The sequence below is a fragment of the Doryrhamphus excisus genome, linkage group LG2 (genome assembly GCF_037039965.1).
Source record: "Doryrhamphus excisus strain RoL-2023G ecotype Guam linkage group LG2, RoL_Dexc_Guam_v1.1, whole genome shotgun sequence".
In the NCBI taxonomy this organism is placed as follows: Eukaryota; Metazoa; Chordata; class Actinopteri; order Syngnathiformes; family Syngnathidae; genus Doryrhamphus; species Doryrhamphus excisus.
The window spans coordinates 19,589,505-19,611,188 of record NC_136358.1 but is presented as its reverse complement, the minus strand read 5'-3'; the positions used below and the strand labels follow the sequence as shown (position 1 = coordinate 19,611,188).

General features: G+C 44.2%; 2 protein-coding genes and 1 long non-coding RNA gene across 6 annotated transcripts; 2 read left to right on the top strand and 1 right to left on the bottom strand.

Moving 5' to 3' along the window:
- The first annotated feature begins 729 nt into the window (after nucleotides 1–729).
- On the top strand, nucleotides 730–14,808 carry LOC131132296 (uncharacterized). Of its 4 annotated transcripts, XR_013625151.1 has the most exons (5): nucleotides 730–754; nucleotides 5,114–5,197; nucleotides 8,234–8,333; nucleotides 9,659–9,767; nucleotides 12,695–14,808. It is a non-coding gene; the product is annotated as an uncharacterized LOC131132296 (long non-coding RNA). The 4 variants fall into 4 exon arrangements; XR_013625145.1 differs by lacking the exons at nucleotides 730–754; nucleotides 5,114–5,197 and having other exon boundaries at nucleotides 8,168–8,333; XR_009130346.2 differs by lacking the exons at nucleotides 730–754; nucleotides 5,114–5,197 and having other exon boundaries at nucleotides 8,168–8,333; nucleotides 9,659–9,786.
- On the bottom strand, nucleotides 2,616–15,484 carry LOC131132292 (sodium- and chloride-dependent betaine transporter-like). Its single transcript, XM_058077798.2, has 16 exons — nucleotides 15,458–15,484; nucleotides 15,098–15,293; nucleotides 12,666–12,800; nucleotides 12,199–12,339; nucleotides 11,984–12,101; nucleotides 11,664–11,717; nucleotides 9,631–9,760; nucleotides 8,229–8,363; nucleotides 5,084–5,187; nucleotides 4,883–5,007; nucleotides 4,691–4,803; nucleotides 4,483–4,620; nucleotides 4,309–4,411; nucleotides 4,134–4,234; nucleotides 3,919–4,065; nucleotides 2,616–3,842 (listed from the first exon to the last, which is right to left on the bottom strand). The coding sequence occupies exons 2-16, from the start codon at nucleotides 15,288–15,290 to the stop codon at nucleotides 3,687–3,689; spliced, it is 1,893 nt and encodes a 630-aa protein (XP_057933781.2). The 5' UTR covers nucleotides 15,291–15,293; nucleotides 15,458–15,484; the 3' UTR covers nucleotides 2,616–3,686.
- A 1,761-nt stretch (nucleotides 15,485–17,245) lies between these two features.
- On the top strand, nucleotides 17,246–21,684 carry parp11 (poly(ADP-ribose) polymerase family member 11). Its single transcript, XM_078787563.1, has 7 exons — nucleotides 17,246–17,899; nucleotides 18,725–18,845; nucleotides 18,915–18,990; nucleotides 19,062–19,134; nucleotides 19,208–19,335; nucleotides 19,519–19,670; nucleotides 20,866–21,684. The coding sequence occupies exons 1-7, from the start codon at nucleotides 17,774–17,776 to the stop codon at nucleotides 21,180–21,182; spliced, it is 993 nt and encodes a 330-aa protein (XP_078643689.1). The 5' UTR covers nucleotides 17,246–17,773; the 3' UTR covers nucleotides 21,183–21,684.

Genomic DNA, 21,684 nt, shown 5'->3' with positions numbered 1-21,684 from the left:
CTGGCAACACAAAAGCCAATAGAACGGGTCCTTGAAAGCAGCATTGTTCATGGCGTAAAAAAATCCTGCATTTTTACTGATTTGTAGCCATCTTGTCTTGCTTTTTTTTTTAAAGCTTGCGGACATCATATCTGCAGCTTCTGGTCTACTCGTGTCAACAACAAAGCCAGGTAGTCTGAACGTTTGAGTCAGCTGCCGTCCACTCATAAAGGTTCCTTATTTTAAGTGTGGGGGGTCAGCAAAAGGCTCCTTTCAATGGCCTGATTGATCACAAGTGTTGGCTGTGTGTGTGTGTGTGGCCACGCCCCCGGGAGTCACGCTTTGTTTCTGACTTGTTGTTTGGACATTCTTGCTACATAATGGCCCCCTATTATCCTAAGCCGCCGGTGCTGGGGAATCACCAGCTTTGACAAGCGGAATATGAAGTCATTTCATGCACATTTATTTATTTAAGTGTCCACACACACACACACACACACACAAGTCCCCCGGAGGGAATGTGTATTAGTCTCCAACCTAGATTTGGTTTTAATGAAGGGAATTGTACTGTGGAACCTCTGCTTTAAGCTCTGCTTCTTCCTATTCCTTTTCAGATATGCCAAACTCCAAGTGTAAACGTGTTGTTCTTTCAAGGTATTTCGATTAAATGAAGTAAATGACCAATAATGAATTGTTGTCTTCCATCTCTCAGGTAACAAAAGTACACAAAGTACACATGGCCCCACCACAGCGACAAGAAAATACGCTAATTCAAGTAAGTGCAGCTTCAGTTCCATCATTTCCCTCCAATGATCCTGTCCTTTATTGCCTTCACACCAGCATCTCGTTGTGTTGATGACAAGTCATATTCCTTAATCAAGATGGATGGATGGATATATGGATTGATGAATGGATGGAAGGATGACCCCGCGACCTGACCTTGGATGAGCGGAATAGGGTGGATGGATGGATGGGTGGGTGGGTGAAAGGATGGATGGATGGATGCCCCCGCGACCTGACCTTGGATGAGCAGAAGATGGTGGCTGGATAGATGGATGGGTGGGTGGAAGGATGGATGGATGGAAGGATGCCCCCGCGACCTGACCTTGGATGAGCGGAAGAGGGTGGATGGATGGATGGATGGAAGAATGCCCCCGCGACCTGACCTTGGAAGAGCGGAAGAGGGTGGATGGATGGATGGATGGATGGAAGGATGCCCCCGCGACCTGACCTTGGATGAGCGGAAGAGGGTGGGTGGATGGATGGATGGATGGAAGGATGCCCCCGCGACCTGACCTTGGAAGAGCGGAAGAGGGTGGATGGATGGATGGATGGATGGATGGATGGATGGAAGGATGCCCCCGCGACCTGACCTTGGATGAGTGGAAGAGGGTGGGTGGATGGATGGATGGATAGATGGATGGATGGATGGAAGGATGCCCCCGCGACCTGACCTTGGATGAGCAGATGGATGGATGGATGGATGAATATATGGAAGGATGGATGGATGGAAGGATGCCGCCACGACCTGACCTTGGAAGAGGGTGGATGGATGGATGGATGGATGGAAGGATGCCCCCGCGACCTGACCTTGGAAGAGCGGAAGAGGGTGGATGGATGGATGGATGAATGGAAGGATGCCCCCGCGACCTGACCTTGGAAGAGCGGAAGAGGGTGGATGGATGGATGGATGGATGGAAGGAAGGATGCCCCCGCGACCTGACCTTGGAAGAGTGGACGAGCGTGGATGGATGGATGGAAGGATGCCCCCGCGACCTGACCTTGGATGTGCGGAAGAGGGTGGATGGATGGATGGATGGAAGGATGCCCCCGCGACCTGACCTTGGATGAGCGGAAGAGGGTGGATGGATGGATGGAAGGATGCCCCCGCGACCTGACCTTGGAAGAGCGGAAGAGGGTGGATGGATGGATGGATGGATGGATGGATGGATGGATGGATGGATGGATGGATGGATGGATGGAAGGATGCCCCCGCGACCTGACCTTGGATGAGCGGAAGAGGGTGGATGGATGGATGGAAGGATGCCCCCACGACCTGACCTTGGATGAGTGGAAGAGGGTGGGTGGATGGATGGGTGGAAGGATGGATGGAAGGATGCCCCCGCAACCTGACCTTGGATGAGCGGAAGAGGATGGATGGATATATGGATATATGGATTGATGGATGGATGGAAGGATGAGTGGATGGCTATATGGATTGATGAATGGATGGAAGGATGCCCCTGCGACCTGACCTTGGATGAGCGGAAGAGGATGGATGGGTGGGTGGAAGGATGGGTGGATGGATGCATGCCCCCGCGACCTGACCTTGGATGAGCGGAAGAGGGTGGCTGGATGGATGGATGGATACATGGAAAGATGAATGGATGGGTGGAAGGATGGATGGATTGTTGGAAGAATGAATGGATGAATGGATGGATGCCCCCGCGACCTGACCTTGGATGAGCGGAAAAGGGTGGATGGATAGATGGATGGATGGACGGTTAGATGAAATAAGCCCCAGCATCAGCACCACAGATTTCGCTGTCGCTATGGAAACCCCCCAACAATGCCAGTCTAACCTTTTGTCATCTATTACGATCAAATAATCCCACATGACGACCAAGAATCCAAGTAAAGGTTATTTTATTGAGCTGGTACAATAAGTAGCATTCATACTAGCACACGGCGGCTGCTTTGTTGTCCTCCATCCTCACTGACCGTCCCTGCTGGATTTCCGAAAACGGGGGTCACTACCCGTGTGTGTGCGTGTGTGTGTGTTTATCTGCTGTAAAAAAAAAAAAGGGGACCGGAATCGCCCGTTAATTGAATGCCGCTTCGAATCACACACATGACCGATCTCGGCAGGACAGCCTCACAGTGTTTGTTGCTACGGCAACAATCATATGCCTGGGAAGTGATGATAGAGATTTCAAAAGTGTGTTTAGACATGCAGCTAGTGGTTTATACGCATTATACTGTGCATGAAAAATTCATCCAAATTCATCCAATGATCAGATCGTTTTTTCCGGGATGAGCTCAGAGTAGAGGCACTGCTCCTTCACATGGAGAGAGGAGCAGGTTAAGGTGGCTCGGGTGTCTCATCCGGACCTCCTGGTGAGGTGTTATGGGCATGCCCAGCCAGGAGAAGGCCCGGGGGGCAGACCTAGGACACGCTGGAGAGGCGTCTGGGATTCCTTACTGGGACTACTGCGACTGCGACCCGGACACGGATAAATGAAAATGAATGGATGGATTTTCTTTGTTGAAGCTTCAACATTTCAGGCCTTGAACGCACCATAGTTCTATGAGACGCAATCGGCCAAATAGACGAGAGGGATGAAAAACAAGAACTGAGCACACAAAAACCTTATCAGCACGGTTTGAAACTAAAGTCTGTGGCGTCCCACCTGCTGCTCGGAGCGTGCGCTCAAATACAGCGCACCCTGCCGGGCCACAGCAGGTGACTTCTGCTTCTCCTGATAGTCGTGATGTGGTCGTAATGTCAAGAACTTTGTTGTACTCCTTCTTACCTCCTGGTGTGCCCCAACTACAGTCAAAAATACACTTTAAAAAGTAATATATAAAAACGATATTGCTACAATATTGGTCTTGAAAAGCATAAAGTTATCGTTTTGAGAAAAAGATGTCGAATGGATGTATGGGATTGACGATAAAAATGATAATGATGTCATAGTCCTTGTCCATCAAACGCCGCTTGGCTCCTCCATTGCTGTTTTATTGTCCCTCCCGCCGGACGGCGTGGAAGCGCCGAAGACGACATGCCGACCCAACGTGAGAACCGGCTTGTGCGGCCGGGCCTGGCGCAGCTCGCTTGATGGCGCCGTCATGTTCTGAGGAGTCTGATTGAGCGAGACGCTAGGCGTGAAAACGAGGATGGAGAGGAAATTTTTGCCGACATTTTTGACAGACACTCACCCTGCACAGCGTAACGAGGATGAACGCCGGGATGCAGATGAGCGGCGTGAGCACCAGCAGCGAAGCCAAGGCGGAGGCCCACACGCCGGGCCGGTAGTCGTACACCATGAGGGAGTGCGTGTTAGCCAAGTCGTACAGCATCGTGAGCTGCAATGATGTCATCACGGTGACACGTACGACGACAAAGAAGAAGCGCCAAACGACGACGCACTCACCACGCAGAGAAACGGTGTAACGAACAACCAGCAGTACTTGAGCACCGGGAACGGCCGGTACCCGATCATGTCCTCTATGTTGTCATAGAACCGGTCGGCGCCTGAAAAAACCGTGACAAAAAATCTAAAACACCTCCAGGAATCGAAATGGTGCGCCCGGAGCGCCGCTTCCTACCGTAAACCCAGGACACGATAACGGTCTCAAAACAGGCGATGATGAGCAAACTGGTTCCGCTCGGCCCGTAGCTGTCAATCAACTGAAAGAGCACTATTCCTCCCTGAGATGTACAAATAACACGGGTCATTACAAAGTCAAGTCATAGAACCAAGGACGCCCCCTGCTGCTCACCTCCGTGATGAGCGGAAGGCCCAGCAGGAAGCAGACGACTGCAATAACCAGAACCAGAATCTCCCTGGCGCCGCGCCTCCTCAGCTGACGAGGGAACAAGTCGGTGATGGACGTTGCCAGGCTCTCCACGCATACAAACTGAGAAGAAAAGTCGTATTATCTGGACCAGATCTTTGGACTGACGCCGTGGGAGACCTGTTTGACATGCCTGAGTGTCCAGACCCAGGAGGAGGATCATGAGGAAGAAGAGCACGGTCCAAAACGTGGAGCCGGGTAGCATCGAAAGAGCTTTCGGGTAAGCGATGAAGGCCAAACCCGGACCTGACGAAGGGAGGGTGGGTTGGTTGGGGGGGGACACTTTCAACACACAAACAGGGTTTTTATTTCCAGGCAGACTCACCGCTATGAACTACGTCCATGACCGCCACGCCCAGGCTCTGCGCCATGAAGCCCAGCACGGAGAACACCACAAAGCCAGCAAAGATGCTGGTGGCGCTGTTGAGAAAGCACAGCGCCACACAATCCCTACGTGGGGCGCGTGGGGGGGGGTTAGTGTCACATGACATTGACGGTGTAGTACAGGGAGGGGCGTGGCGGGTACCTGTAACAGTTGTTGTTGTATTTGTTGTAGCTTCCCAGAGAGGTCAGGACTCCTTGGCATACGGCGTAGGAGAAGAAGACCTGAGTCCCGGCATCCAGCCATACCTGGATAAAGGTACGCACTTTTACCACCAAAATATCAATTATAATATACGGGAAAATATTTGTTATTGATTTATGCATTGACACATGACTGCATAACGATATTGTTATACAGGTTGCAGAAGCAGTATCGTGGGTCCAATATCGCTCCCACATTATATCACCAGTTTTCCCAAAATAATTCATTAATAATAATAATAATAATACTGTAATAATACTATTATTAGTCAAAACTACGGAAAGTTATGTGTTTTATTCTGCTCACAAGGCATCAGTCATGTTATAAGACATAATATGAGTCTGTGTGGAAGTGGTACAATTGTGTACAGCATGATGTAGGAGTGTAAAGGTGACTATAGGGGTGTTACTTCATGTCTAGAAGGCTCTAATAACGGCCCAAAAAACCTAACAGGTTTTCTAAATATTGAATTTAATAACATTGAATCCGGGCTGCACGGAGGTCGAGTGGTTAGCGCGCAGACCTCACAGCTAGGAGCCTCGAGTTCAATTCCACCCTCGGCCATCTCTGTGTGGAGTTTTCTCCGGGTACTCCGGTTTCCTCCCACATTCCAAAAACATGCTAGGTTAATTAGCGACTCCAAATTGTCCATAGGTATGAATGTGAGTGTGAATGGTTGCTTGTGTATATGTGCCCTGGGATTGGCTGGCCCCCGCCTCTCGCCCCAAGACAGCTGGGATAGGCTCCAGCACCCTCCGCAACCCTCATGAGGACAAGCGGTAGAAAATGAAGGAATGATTGAATACTGTAATAATACTATTATTAGTCAAAACTACAGGAAAACAAGTTATGTGTTGTATTCTGGCATCAGTAATGTTATAAGACATGATATGAGTCCGTGTGGAAGTGGTACAATTGTGCAATATGATGTAGGAGTGTAGAGGTGACTATAGGGGTGTTATTTCATGTCTCCAAGGCTCTAATAACGGCCCAAAAAAACTATTTAGAAAGTCAAACAAGTTTAATAACATTGAGTCCGGACTGCACGGCGGTCGTGTGGTTAGCGTGCAGACCTCACAGCTAGGAGACCCAAGTTCAATTCCACTCTGTGTGGAGTTTGTATGTTCTCCCTGTGCATGCGTGGGTTTTTTTTTTTCGGGTACTCCGGTTTCCTCCCACATTCCAAAAACATGCTAGGTTAATTAGCCACTCCAAATTGTCCATAGGTATGAATGTGAGTGTGAATGGTTGTTTGTCTATATGTGCCCTGTGATTGGCTGGCTGGCCACCAGTCCAGGGTGTACCCCGTCTCTCGCGCGAAGACGGCTGGGATAGGCTCCAGCACCCCCGTGACCCCAAAATGAATGAATGAATGAATGAATAACATTGAATCCTCCATCACAGACTTATTGTGTCCGGGTCTGGAACAGCGTACAGGTTTCCTTGGTATACTAATCCAGGACCACCAGCTAGTTGTAATTGAGACAACCACAAAAATGTCTACTTTGTCTAAAATGTCAACCCCCCCCCAGTTTGGGTCTCCGGTTGTCATTGAGGGCCGATGCCGTGTCCCGCAGCCAAACCAGCAGCCTATGGGCCGCATTCCTTGCATCCCACCAACACGTGGTTGCCTTTAAGAGACGACGACGCCCCTCTGGGGTCAGCCCGCAAAAAAAAAAAAAAAAAAAGTTGCAATTTATGGCGGCACATGGCGGCCTCGCGTTGCACCGCACACAGTAAAGGCTTATGTCCTCCGAGGTATTCTTTCATCCTCTTGGGCCCACAGATCGTCGGACAAAGGACGCGTATTCATTCGGGAAAACAGAACCTGCCAGATGTGAGCCACAGATCAGTTTTACACATCCTGCAAAAACAGGACTCTGGCATGCAGCTGATAAGAAACAGACTTTTGTCTTTGTTCGCTACACTTTACTCATTCATGGGGTTTTTGTGGCAAGATTAAAACGGTACGGTGCCTGAGTGGGGCAACACTACAAACACAGAAATGATCCAAAATCAAGTGGAATTGGACGTTGCTGCCGTCACATCAACGCTACAAGATTGAAAAAAAAAAAAAAGATGCGATTCTTTCCCGTCACCCGGCAAATGACTCTATTCTTCCATGAAAACCAAAACTGCAGGTGACCATGGTAACCATGGTAACCGTATCCAGGACACTGATGCCGTTTTGGGGGTTTGTGTCTTTCATCTTGCAACGTTTTGCCACCGCATGCGTTTTATGGTCATTTCAGGGGTAGACCATCTCCGGCCAAGACGGTGGCAGGAAGTGAACACCCCCGTCCCCCCCCTCCCCCGCCCCACACACACACACACACACACACACACGCAGTCTTGGCTGAGCTGCCTGAGGCGTGACCCCACACAGCGATGCTCTTTGACCCCTGCATCCTGCTGCAGTCCTACTGGGGACTGTCAAAGACAAGACAGAAGCAGACACGTGTGCTCCTATTGAGCTTAAGCAAGGGTGGGCAACATGCAGCACGGGGGCCACTCGTATCACACTGCACAATATAAAAATAAAATGGTTTAATTTAATTTTAACATGCATCAGATTACAATTGAGTGCATCCCATAATCATGCCCCCACCCCCCGGGGCCCCTTTACAATCCTGACATGGGACAGCATCCATGCTTGTTTCACTTCACACTAGAATGCAATCAAGGGGAATATGAGTTTTACTTCCTATTTCTTGGTTTGTTGTTGTTAAGAGACAGGAAGCCAGGGGACGGCCTGCATCATGTGCCCGTATGTGGAGCATGGCCTCATCGGCGAAGTGCAGCCGTGTAACACGACAAGGGGGGCCCTGAAGTAGCGCAAGTCAGCATACAAAGAGCACACTTGACTCCTGTTGTGAAACGATTGGACTCGCAAGGCACCGTTTCCAGCGTTTGTGGCCACGAGACACAATTGCCGACTGTGGCTGGACACGCTTTTTATCCCAGGGACAATACCGAGGGGCGGTCACGGGGTGGCGCCGTATTTGCAGACCACTTCCCCTAAAAGCACCGTGAAGTTACCACGACTGATATGAAATGTGTACTTTTGTGTGTGTTGATGTCTTACGTCAGGGTCGGCCAGCCTGCGGAAGTCGGGCATGAGGTAAAATTTGAGGCCTTCCCCGGCGCCAGGCAGCGTCACCCCGCGGAAGAAGAGGAGGAGGAGCATCAGGTAAGGGAAGGTGGCGGTGAAGTAGACCACCTGTGTTCATGCCAAAGGAAGACGTCAAGCACATACAAATACATTGGGAATGTGCGTTACTGCCACCTACAGGGTGCTGGTGGTTACTGTGCTGTGTAGTAGCAACACGGGTGCGTAGCCGTGTACTGTATGGAAGCCCGTATGTAAGAACATATACATACGTATATACCAATGCTAAGTCATCATGATGAGATGCAAACTGGACATTTGTCCACAGGTTCTATCTCAAATTCTTTTTTACACTTTTTTATTTATTATTATTATTTTATTTTTTTTTTAAATACCATTTCTTCTTATTTATCTCATCGGGACTGTCCCATATCACAATTTTGACATTTTATCTCATAATTATGACCTTTTGAATTAATATTTTCAATATTTATCTCATCATGGTGACTGGTCCTATCTCATAATAACAACTTTTCATCTCGCAATTGACTCTTTATCTCAAAAATTCAAAAAATTTATTAATTTCTTGCAATTTTGTATAATTTTTTTCACGTATTTTGACTTTATATGTCAAAACTATGCCATTTTATTGCATAATTTTGTCTTTTTATCTTGTGATTTTGACTTTTTATTACATAATTTAGACTTTGAATTTTTTTTCCAATATTTTGACTTTATATGTCAAAACTATGACTTTTTATTGCATAATTTAGACTTCTCAAAATTTTGAGAACATTTTTTTCCAACATTTTGACTTCATATGTCAAAACTATGACATTTTATTGCATAATTTAGACTTCTCAGAATTTTGAGACATTTTTTTCCAATATTTTGACTTAATATGTCAAAACTATCACAATTTATTGCATAATTTTGTCTTTTTATCTTGTGATTTTGACTTTTTATTACATAATTTAGACTTTGAATTTTTTTCCAATATTTTGACTTTATATATCAAAACTATGACGTTTTATTGCATAATTTAGACTTCTCAAAATTTTGAGAAAGTTTTTTTTTCAATATTTTGACTTTATATGTCAAAACTATGCCATTTTATTGCATAATTTTGTCTCTTTATCTTGTGATTTTGACTTTTTATCATATATTTAGATTTATGTCATAATTATGATTTTTTTTAATGTAATGATTTTGCCATGTGACAAAGGCGCCAGTGAAGAAGGGGGCACATGCACAGTTTATATTTGATAATGTTGCATTATATGACTTTTAATCTCATAATTTCACCTTTTCATGTGGTAATTGCGATGCAGTGTTTGATAGTTCCAGAGGTGGTACGGGAGAACCAGAGCATATTCACCTTGCCCGTGGTTTTGATCCCCTTCCAGATGCAGAAGTAGCAGATGACCCAGGCCAGCAGCAGGCACAGCGCCAGGTCCCAGTGCACCTTGCCCAGGGACATGGAGTCCGACATCCTCAACACTCGATTCCTGCGCGGTATGCATGCAAGAGGACGGTATGCATGAATCCGTTGTGGTACGTCGTATGCACGCATTTACAAACGAAAAGCAGCCATCATGCGGATGAAAGCCTTTCCTCCATGTGGAGAGAAGGCCAATGAGAAGGAAGCATAAACATCTGCAGCACATCTTGTCAGCGTTTAGATAACACTTTCTTTTTTCAAACGTATTTGTACACGACAGATGGATCGCATCAAAATATTTCAAAGCGAGGAACGCCGCGCAGCTTTCATCCGTGTTTGCAGTTGAAGTGGTTCCATATGCTTTGGAAGGAATACCCTCGCAAATTCACATCCACTTTTTTTTTGGTTTCATTGACCACAAGTCCATAATAATGATGAATTATGTGATGATACAGGATAAATACCAGCGTACCAGGGGCGTCACGAGGTTCTGAGGACGGGGGGGGGGCTTAGCTTAGGATATGAATAAATGTAGTAGACATTCAAAATAATCCAAAAATCCCAAAAACAAATAAGGAACAAGAAGCGGGATATAACTTTCCCACTTTTGGACAGATTTAGTAGAGATACTCAATTGTTTTAGGCCGCCATTAAATGTACACAAGTACACACAATCTATACTGCAAAACCATCTGTCCAGTGGACAGTGATCAATGATATAATAATCATTACTATATTATTAATTAGCCTATTATTATTACTATTATCATTATTCTTCTGATTATTACTACTACTACTACTAGGCTAGTATTAGCCTGCTTATTGGCTTGCTTATTCGCCTACTTTTGCCCTACTATATGAATTTTTTTTGTGTAAAAAATAAATAAATACAAAATTAATTAATTAATAATAATTAAAAATCAATAAAAATTATCAAATTATTTAGGGGGATGAATTATTTTTTTAATTATTATTAATACTACAAGCAGTAGTAGTAGTAAGCTAGTATTAGCCTGCTTATTGGCTTGCTTATTAGCCTGCTTTTGCCCTATTATATGAAATTTGTCTTTTTTTTGTAAAAAAAAAAAAAATTAATACAAAAAAAATCAAATTATTTAGGGGGCTTAAGAACATTTTCGGGGGTCTGAAGCCCCCCCTAAAATAGGCCTAATGACGCACCTGTAGCATACACAACATTCATTTTTATGTCTTTTAAGGTTTTCTTGAAGCGTTGAGATTTTGCACTTTCTGTAGCGGTCCTTAAACGCACCGTAGTTGCTGTGAGACGGCGGAGTGATAGCGATCCCTTGCTACGAAGTTTACGCCTTCATTCTATCACAGGTTTTCAAAGTTATGTAAATAAATCCTGCTGTTTCCTGGTTCAATACGTTCTATATTTTAATATAAAAATATGAAGCAAATATTGCAGCAAATTTTTTGTATTTTGTGCCTAAAAGAGCAGAAATGGCTATTCGCATTCAAACATGTTGTGATGACATGTTGTATCGCTAAGTATCAGTAATGTTGGGCGAGACACACAAGCACCATACTCGGTCGCCCGGACAACATGCTTTTATTTTGAAGGATCTCACAACAGGCACAATAATCCCTAACACCGGAACAGCAACATATGCTTTATTAATGTCATATTATCTCTACTATATTGGGCAATAGGCCTGTAAACGTGACTATAGGGGTGTTATTTCATGTCAAGAGAGCTCTAAAGTGTTTAAAACATGTAGAAGAATATTAGATCGTACGTGGTTAGTGGAATTTCTGTCGCATACGTTGATCGGAAATTTGAGGAGAACGCCAACGCCAAGCCAGCAGGGTGGCTTAAAGGGGAAGGAGCGAGCCGCGGGTCAGAAATACATGTTTTTATGTGCCGGTAGACGTGGCAAACAAGGTTCGATTGCGCTGGGGCAGCATTCGGCGTTACTTTACTGTTGACAAAAAAAAGGGTTCCTCACGTCCAGAATTCCTCCTCGGGGGACTTGACCATCAGGAAGGTGTCATTGAGTATCCTGCCGAAAACAAAACCAGCAAGTTAAGAAATCCAAGATGGCGGACGACCACAGTATATCCCGTTTTTTTTGTGTATAGATGCTGTGATTTTTATAGGATGTGGTTTGCTTTTAGTGATCCGATGGTTTGGCCTTCATGGAGATCCGGCCGGCATCATTCCTTTGTACGGATTTGGGAATTCTCCCAACAGCTGGAAAGCTTAAAAGATGATGAAATACGAGCTCTCTTCTGTCTAAAGATGAAGGCCGCAAGCAAGGCAACTCACATGTCCGTGGTGTTCTCGAAGTAGTCGTACGCGCTGATGTTGCTCATGAAGGTCCAGTTGGAATCGGGGTGGAAGAGATGGGGGTTGTGGAAAATGCCGGCACGGCCGTGACAGAAATCTACGGGGACGATAGAGAGGGAACGAGATGGATGAGAAGGTCTCCTCTGATGTCCGTGTGAGCCGCTAATGGCAAGCAGATGTTCTCTCTCTCTCACCGGTGTTCCACCAGTTTTCACACGTGGACCACGGCAGGGGGCTTTGGAAGGAGCTGAAGAGGTAGAAGAGAGCCCAGGCCAGGACCACGATGTAGTAGATGTTCAGGTAGATGACGATGATCAGGGAGGCGATTCCCACACCTAAGTTCCATATTTCTGGTGTTAATTCCCTCAGATGTTTGGCACAAAAGGGATAATAATGACCGAGTTCTTCAGCTGAGAAGTTCCTGAGAAGTTCCTCAGCTAACACGCTACATGTGTTTTTTTTATGTTGGGGATGTCACACGCTAGGAACAAATCTCCCTTGAGAACAAAAACCCTTTTAAATTGGCCCCCGCATGCACGTAACGACACGGACGGCGTTCTTCATTTGTTGCAGGAAACAAACCTCCTGCCTCGACGCCGCACATGAATCTCAGCCTTGTCTTTTTGCTTCCCGCCCGCGCCCCCGCATTCCCCTGTCTTACCCTGAAACATGGGGCATATCTTCCTCCAGGCGGTGACGGCTCCCTCGCTGGTGAACTGGCCCAACGCCGTCTCAAGGAAGAAGATGGGGATGCCGCCGAAGAAGAGGAAGATGAAGTAAGGGATGAGGAAGACACCTGAAGGCAGGTTTATCATTGGTGTTATTATTCAGGGCTGTTTTCAGCTGTTTAATCAAATGAATTAATCATGATTAATCACCATTTGCAATAACCGTAAATCACAGGTTTATCATTGGTGTTATTATTCAGGGCTGTTTTCAGCAGATTAATCAAATGAATTAATCATGATTAATCACCATTTGCAATGACCGTGAATCACAGGTTTATCATTGGTGTTATTATGCAGGGCTGTTTTCAGCTGTTTAATCAAATGAATTAATCATGATTAATCACCGTTTGCAATAACCGTAAATCACGGGTTTATCATTGGTGTTATTATTCAGGGCTGTTTTCAGCAGATTAATCAAATGAATTAATCATGATTAATCACCATTTGCAGTAACCGTGAATCACGGGTTTATCATTGGTGTTATTATTCAGGGCTGTTTTCAGCAGGGGAAGGGAAAGGCCGCCCACTGTGGGGGCATTCATATCGGATACGCTACCCCGTCTCCCGTCCACAGAGGTTGGCCTGGAGAGGCCGCCCACTGTGGCCGGGAAAAGACGCCCACTTTGGGGGCATTCATGTCGGATACGCTAACCCGTCTCCTGTCCACGGAGGTTGCCCGGGAGAGGCCGCCCACTCACATATAGTGATGGTTTCACAACCCTAATAAATAATGCTAATAAATATAACCATCCGAATGGTGATAAATAATAATAATAAAGATAAACATAACATAAGACGACCCGTTGAAGACTCTTAGCCCAACCTCACCTGCTTGTATTGTTTATTCACCTGCCTCATCCTTGTGCATTACGTTCCTTACTCAATCCGTTCCATAGTTTGATTCCACATCCTGAAGTGCTTGTCGAAAAGTTTGGAATAGCATTCTTTGGCATCCCACTTTTCTTCCTGAGGCTTTGCGTGCTGCGTGCGGGATGAAACTCCCCTCTTACATTTCTTTGGAGAAAAACGCTTAATGAAAACAGGGCAGCACATCTGGCCGTGACGTTGACGTAGTATGCTCAGCGCTCGATGCCGGCCTCTGTTGTCTACATATTACATTGCTGTGTCATGTTTCAGCATTTTATTTAAGACGCCATGAGTAAGAATAGTAGGCGGAGCTACCGTGCTGACGTTATCAAACATCCCTGAATATACGTTTAAAATGGAAACTCCAAATTGTCCATAGGTATGAATGTGAGTGTGAATGGTTGTTTGTCTATATGTGCCCTGTGATTGGCTGGCTGGCCACCAGTCCAGGGTGTACCCCGCCTCTCGCCCGAAGACAGCTGGGATAGGCTCCAGCACCCCCCTCCGCGACCCTCGTGAGGATAAGCGGTAGAAAACGAACGAACAAATGAAAAAAACTCTTAAAGCACTGCGATGACGTCAGCCTCCCGCTAGGCTCTAGGATCCTCTGGCTCTCTCTGGTGCACTGAGGGAGCATTGCAGCGGCATCTGCAATTCTCTATGCCGCTTGTCCATGTGGACCCGAATGACTTTTGTAGCGGAATTTAAAGTATTTCTGAAAAATGTCGATTTGTATTGAACTTTATTGAAATAACGATAAATGACAGGATTGGATTGTTTGAAAATGTACATTTAAATAAAGATAAAAGATACCACATCTGAAAATCTATTAGCACAACATTTAATCGTGTTATTATGGGGGTTGCGTTCAAAGACACCCCGTCATTCCAGTTGAATTCATATGTTTTGCATGTATTTTCTAGTATTTCCGAGTGTACTCAAATGCATCCGATTGTACTTCCGTATTAATCACTGCATGTGAGCGATAGGAATATCCACTTATTGTTGTTTTAGACCCCCACATGCACGTGTAATAAAGACGCCGTTGTGACTTTCGGTGTCCGTGAATGCATCTCACTGTCTAGCGACAATGAGGATGTGTCTTTCCTAGGAAGAGCAGACTAGAGTTGGAGATACTTAGTGTATTATAAAGTGTATTACACTGCTGTTATTGTATTCAGGTCGGAATTTATAAAAGAGCATCAGACTCTGTGGGGACGCCTGTGATTAATTACACTAAAAAGTGCTATTAATTAAAGCCGCTTCTGCAATAAATGTGCTATTTTGACATCCCTGTTATTATTGTAAGAATTTGTAAATTAAAAATACGGTACATTCAGTGGTCTAAACTACTGAGATGGAAAGGTGAGTTCCTTCAGGGATGCAATCAAACTAAATTGGCTTCGGCCCAACATCTTGAAGCAATTTTGGAGCGCAGTCGACATCGGCGTTTCCCTAACTTTCACACACATGCAGACAGGAACTGAACGTCCCTCACCTCCGCCGTTCTTGTAGCACAAATAAGGGAAGCGCCAAACATTTCCCAGGCCGATGATTTCTCCGGTCATGGAGAGCAAAAACTCCAACTTGTTGGCCCATTTCCCTCTGGCTGGACCTTCTTCATCGGGATCCACTTTGTTTGGATCACTCTGTCGCTCGCTGGGGATCCCTCCGCTTGTTTCTTCAGTCATGGTCTGGAGTGTGCACACATAACAAACATTGTTAAATCTTTACACAGCATCTTCACATGGAATCTCATCTGCAGGACATTGTTTTTTTTTTGTTTCCAATTCCAAAATAATGAACTGTTAATAAAAGCAAACAAATAGCGTCTCCAGTTCCCAAACATGCAACTCACCGGTGATCTTGCAGTGGATCCTGACTCCACAAATGAAGCACTGGAGCAAGGCTTTAAGAGAAAAAGCTTTTTCTCAAGTGGGGTGTGTCCATGGTGGATGCAGAAGAAGAAAAAAAAAAAAGAGAGAGAGAGAGAGAGAGATCCTAAAGAAATTGGAACGCATGCCACACTTGAGGACTTTTGTGCTCCTGAACCATATGATCCTCCATGAATCGGTGCCCTTGTGATACTTGAATGTGGTTATTGTGCCTCACCGTGAGCCCTGCGTGGGGGTTTAAGTTGAGCAGATAGGAATTATTATTTTCATACACTATTTCGGACGAAATAGTATGGAAGCCTGGTTCTGTCACTGAAAGAAAGAAATATGTGAAGTCATAATTAGGAGATAAAAAGTCCAAATTATGAGTTAAAGAGTCACAATTATGAGATCAAAATCTAAATGATGTAAAGGTAGAATTATCAGATGAAAAATCCAAAATACGAGATAAAAATCATGATTATGATATAAGGAAGTGGTAATTCTGACATAAAAAGTCCAAATCATGAGTTAAAGAGTCACAATTTAGAGATCAAAATCTAAATTAGGAGTTAAAGCTAGAATTATATGATGAAAAATCAAAACTACGAGATAAAAATCATGATTATGATATTAGGAAGTGATAATTCTGACATAAAAAGTCCAAATTATGAGTTAAAGGTAGAATTATGAGGTTAAAATCCAAATTACAAGCTAAAAATCATGATTATGATATAAGGAAGTGGTAATTCTGACATAAAAAGTCCAAATTATGAATTAAAGAGTCAAAATTATGAGATCAAAATCAAACTTATGAGTTAAAGGTAGAATTATCAGATGAAAAATCCAAATTACAAGATAAAAATCATGATTATGTTATAAGGAAGTGGTAATTCTGACATAAAAAGTCCCAATTATGAGATCAAAATCTAAATTAGGAGTTAAAGGTAGAATTATGAGGTGAAAAATCCAAATTACGAGATAAAAATCATGATTATGATATAAGGAAGTGGTAATTCTGACATAAAAAGTCCAAATTATGAGTTAAAGAGTCAAAATTATGAGATCAAAATCAAACTTATGAGTTAAAGGTAGAATTATCAGATGAAAAATCCAAATTACAAGATAAAAATCATGATTATGTTATAAGGAAGTGGTAATTCTGACATAAAAAGTCCCAATTATGAGATCAAAATCTAAATTAGGAGTTAAAGGTAGAATTATGAGGTGAAAAATCCAAATTACGAGATAAAAATCATGATTATGATATAAGGAAGTGGTAATTCTGACATAAAAAGTCCAAATTATGAGTTAAAGAGTCAAAATTATGAGATCAAAATCTAAATTATGAGTTAAAGGTAGAATTATGAGGTGAAAAATCCAAATTATGAGATAAAAATCATGATTATGATATAAGGAAGTGGTAATTCTGACATAAAAAGATTAAAAATTATTAGATACAAACTGCACAAAGGCTCCACATGCAAATTATTTAGATTCAAAATTCAAAATAAAATAACTTCCGCTTTTTATTTCATAATTATGACCTTCCTATCTTATAATTATGTATTTTTATCCCATAATTTCGACCGTTTATCTCATAATTACGACTAAATCTTATAATTTAGATTTTTTTTGTCCCATAATTCCGATTTTTAATCTCATAATTATGACTTTTTAATGTCATTTTGTCTCATCACTATGACTTTGCTGTCTCATAATTGACTCTTCATCTCATAATTTCGACATTGTATCTCATAATTATGACTCACCATTGCGATGTTTTTTTTCTTTCTGTGACGGAAACGGTCTTCCATAGGATTTAAATTGAATTTAAAGCTAGCAAATTAGCTTTCCCTTAAACATTTATTGTGTCTGTCAGAACAAAACCAGCGCAAAATTCGCCCTTTGTCCAAACCTGAACCCGTGCATGTGAAAATCAGGGCATAGTTAAAATTGCCACATCTGATTGGTGCGTTGCTTCGTGACGTAACACTGCGCCGCAAAAACAAGGAAATGACAATCAGCGTCGAAAGCGGCTGCTTTAACCTCGAAGTCTGCGGTTTATGACTTCCTGTGCGCGGCGCCGTCCGAGTCGCAACATTCCCCGGTGATGTAGCAGAATGTAGCTGCTAATTTTAATCCTCCGTGTTTGGACGGAGCTTTTGAAATAATGACTCGGCTCGGCGCTCGGGAAGCCTTGACTGAATCCAAAACACCGCCGCCGTGAGCCCATTGCGTCTGTCGTCTCGGTGGTCTGCTCCTCTGCTCCTCTTGCGGTGTCTTCTCAGCCTTTTTACATGTCAGCGATGCTTGCCACAAGATCAGCCGAGGATGAGCCCCATGAGGTGGAGGAGATGGACACACTGGAAGCCAACTGGTGCTGGTTCTACCTGGCCGAATGCGGGGTGTGGCACATGTTTGAGGTACAAGGCAGGGGCATTGTTTCCCTTTGGTTGTGGTGAATGAATGGAATCATATGCAAATACTAGGAACCCCAATAATATGGTAATGGTTTAATTTCATTTGAACATGCATCAGATTACAATTGAATGCATCCCATAATCAGTTCACAGTTCCACGTGTCCAAAAAGAGTAGGAAGAAGCAAAGCTTATTAAATCCTACCCCTCCATCTGGTACTTTTACAATCACTAACTGTTACATTTGTTCACTTCCTGCTTTCATAATATAGTTTAATTTATTTATTTTTATTTTATTTTTTTAATTGTTCACTTCCTGCTTTCCTAATATATTTTTTTCATTTTTTAATGTATTTTATTAATTTTTATTTGTTTTTTTTATTTTGTATTTATTTATTTATTTTTGTCACATGCCGAAGTAATGGTTTAATTTCATTTGAACATGCATCAGATTACAATTGAATGCATCCCATAATCAGTTCCCAGTTCCACATGTCCAAAAGGAGTAGGAAGAAGCAAAGCTTATTAAATCCTACCCCTCCATCTGGTACTTTTACAATCAGTAACTGTTACATTTGTTCACTTCCTGCTTTCCATAATACAGTTTAAGGTTTTTTTTTTTTTTTTTTTAATAATGTACCTCGTACCGAAGTACGAGGTGATATGACAAATGAAGTGAAACTTTTTTTATGACAAATTTGCTATTTTATTTTATAGAATTAACAGATTTCAAATAGGAAAATAAGCAATAATCACAAGGCTCTAGTGTTGGCAAGTTGGAACAATCACCCTGATTTCTAACTATTTTCCCTGAATTCTTCTCACTGGAGATTGATCCCAGCGCCGCCTGCTCGGTGACCAGCGCCCAGATCGAGCAGTGCTACAACCGGAACCAACGTGGCGTCATGGAGTTCTACACGGCCAAGTACACCTACAGGCTGGACTTCTCAGGTGCGACCACGACCACCACGCTGACGGCGACGATACCAGCATGTTTCATATTTCCTGTGTCTTTTCCAGTCATGCGGCAGATCAATCTCACCACAGGGAAGCAGCGGCCGATCAAACGCTCCCTCCACTCGGCCACCGGCTTCAGGTAAGGCGTCGTACGGGGAAAAAAAAAGCATTCCAAACATCTCATCGTCTGTGTCCTTGGCTCACCGTCAGGTTTATTTGCGACAACCTGGCCTTGCCCGTTCCGTGTCACTGGGAGAGGATCAACACGGACGAGCCTTACCAGGTAATTCAGAAGCTTCTACTACTATAAGTAGTAGAAGAAGAAGCAAGATGTCCTCCTTTGTGTTCCGTGACAGCTCATCCAGCTGGGCAGGGACACGTACGAGTTTAAAGAAGTGGCCAGGCTCTATGAGAGGACCATGGATCGACCCATCAAATCCATTCAGAGGATCCAGAACTTGGACTTGTGGGAGTTCTTCTGCAGGTATGTGTCAGCACTGAGAGTGGAAATTCCCCGCCTGGACCACGAGATCCTCCACATCGTTTCTTCTACCATGTAGCATACAGAGACGGATGAGGCGTGACAAATCCATTTTAAATGCAACACGGAATGTCGCTTTTTGTGTATGTGTGCTTTTTTTTTTTTTTTTCGTCCCCATCTCCGAAGGAAGAAAACGCAGCTGAGGAAGGTGAAGCGTACTCTGGATATAGAGGAGCGCATGTTGTTCCACGGCACGGGACACAACAACATCCAGGCTATCTGCATGTTCAATTTTGATTGGCGGCTCACAGGAAGCAACGGCGACGTCTATGGTAAAGGTACAGCCCCCTTTTTTTTGTTGTTTGGTCCCCCCCGCCCCCACAGGATGGAATCCATGTTGGTTTGGAGGGAGGGAAACAAATATGATTTCCTCTGTAGCTTCTTTGTTTCTTTATGTCACAAGCAAGATGGAGGCGGTACAGTGGTCCGATGCCATATCTCTGTTTTTCAGAAAATTAATAACTCAATTGCGGCTGTTTCATAATCGACTATGCTCTATTATTAATCAAAACATATGGAAATAGAAGTTATATGTAGTATTGGGGTCAATATGCATCATTCATAATACAAAACATTGAGACATTGCCTTAACACTGCATGTCTCCTCCCATTCCATGTGGAAGTGGTACATTTTTGGCTTCTTAAGCTTGCTAGCGGGCGGCACGGTGGTCGAGTGGTTAGCGCGCAGACCTCACAGCTAGGAGACCAGGGTTCAATTCCACCCTCGGCCATCTCTGTGTGGAGTTTGCATGCATGGGTTTTCTCCGGGTACTCAGATTTCCTCCCACATTCCAAAAACATGCTAGGTTAATTAGTGTTTTTTAGTGGAGTTAATTAGCCACGTCAAATTGTCCATCGGTATGAATGTGAGTGTGAATGGTTGCTTGTCTATATGTGCCCTGTGATTGGCTGGCCACCAGTCCAGAGTGTACCCCGCCTCTCGCCCGAAGACAGCTGGGATAGGCTCCAGCACCCCCGCGACCCTCATGAGCTTGCTAGCTCGCGGCTGTCTTTGATCACTGCAGCATAAGAGTTGCAATGTGGTGTAAATAATGAATAACATGAGTGTAAATGTGACTATAGGGGTGTTATTTCATGTATACAGGGCTCTAATAATGTTTTTTTTTTTTTTTAAAAACCTATTTAGACTACTCGCTAAATATAGCAACAAACATAGCAACGTTTCAAGCAGAGTTAAGTGTTACAATGCCATCTAGTGTACGTCGTTGGAAGGACACCCAATCATAAAGCGGCGTTTACGCTTGCACGTATTTTGCCTCTGCGTCGCTATGCTAGTATTTGCGATTTATTTATTTAAAGCAGGGAGACTAGCTAGCGCATCGTTTGCGTTCAGGTGCAAAGTGCCTGCAAGTGTAGAGGCTTAGACGTTAGCACCAGATCTATTTGTGGCGGTCCAAATGTATTAGTGGCGGTCCACTGATTTGTATTGATCATCAACATCCTTCCTCTCAGGGAGCTACTTCGCTCGGGACGCCAAATACTCAAGCAAGTACTGTCACAGCACGGGGAAGCACAACAACAATCTGCAGCGGCACGGACTCGCCCCGCCGATATTCGCCAGCGAGCCGTCCTACAAGAGCATGTTCCTGGCCAGGGTCCTGGTGGGCGAGTACACGCTTGGCCACGCCTTCTACTGCAGGCCACCCTCCAAGGACACCAGCCTGACCAACTTTTATGACAGCTGCGTGGACGACACGGCCAACCCCAAGATCTACGTCATCTTTGACAGCAATCAGATCTACCCCGAGTACCTGATCGAGTTCTACTGAGATTCGTCAGCGGGGACGGGCGCAGCTTCCCAGAAGAGAGAGGCGGTTCCAGGGATGTCGTGAGGATCCTGTGCCTAAGTAGAGCATGAATAATCTCAAGTGCCTTTTAAGGACAGCAACTCCGGAGGACAATGACAACTTTATACCGCACAGAAACAGGTCGCCGATGTCAGCTGGTGGACTTTTCCTGGTATAGATCTTAGTGGGTGTTTTGTGTACGTATATATGCAGAACATTGCCATTGTCTTAACACGTGTCACGGCTATTAACCACAGCGTTGCTATGTATGCATTGTAAATCATCTTGTTAAGATGTCGACATTTCTCTGGTTCTCATGAGGGAGGTGCCAAACGGGATCGCCACAAGGTGGTGCAATAGTACAAAATATTGGTTTCAGAGAAACTCAAGTCAATAAAGAGAAGCTTGTGTTGAGTCTCTATATAATTTGCACATTGTGAATTGTAATAATTTTACTTGTCACGTCACCTCAGAGTGAAGCTAA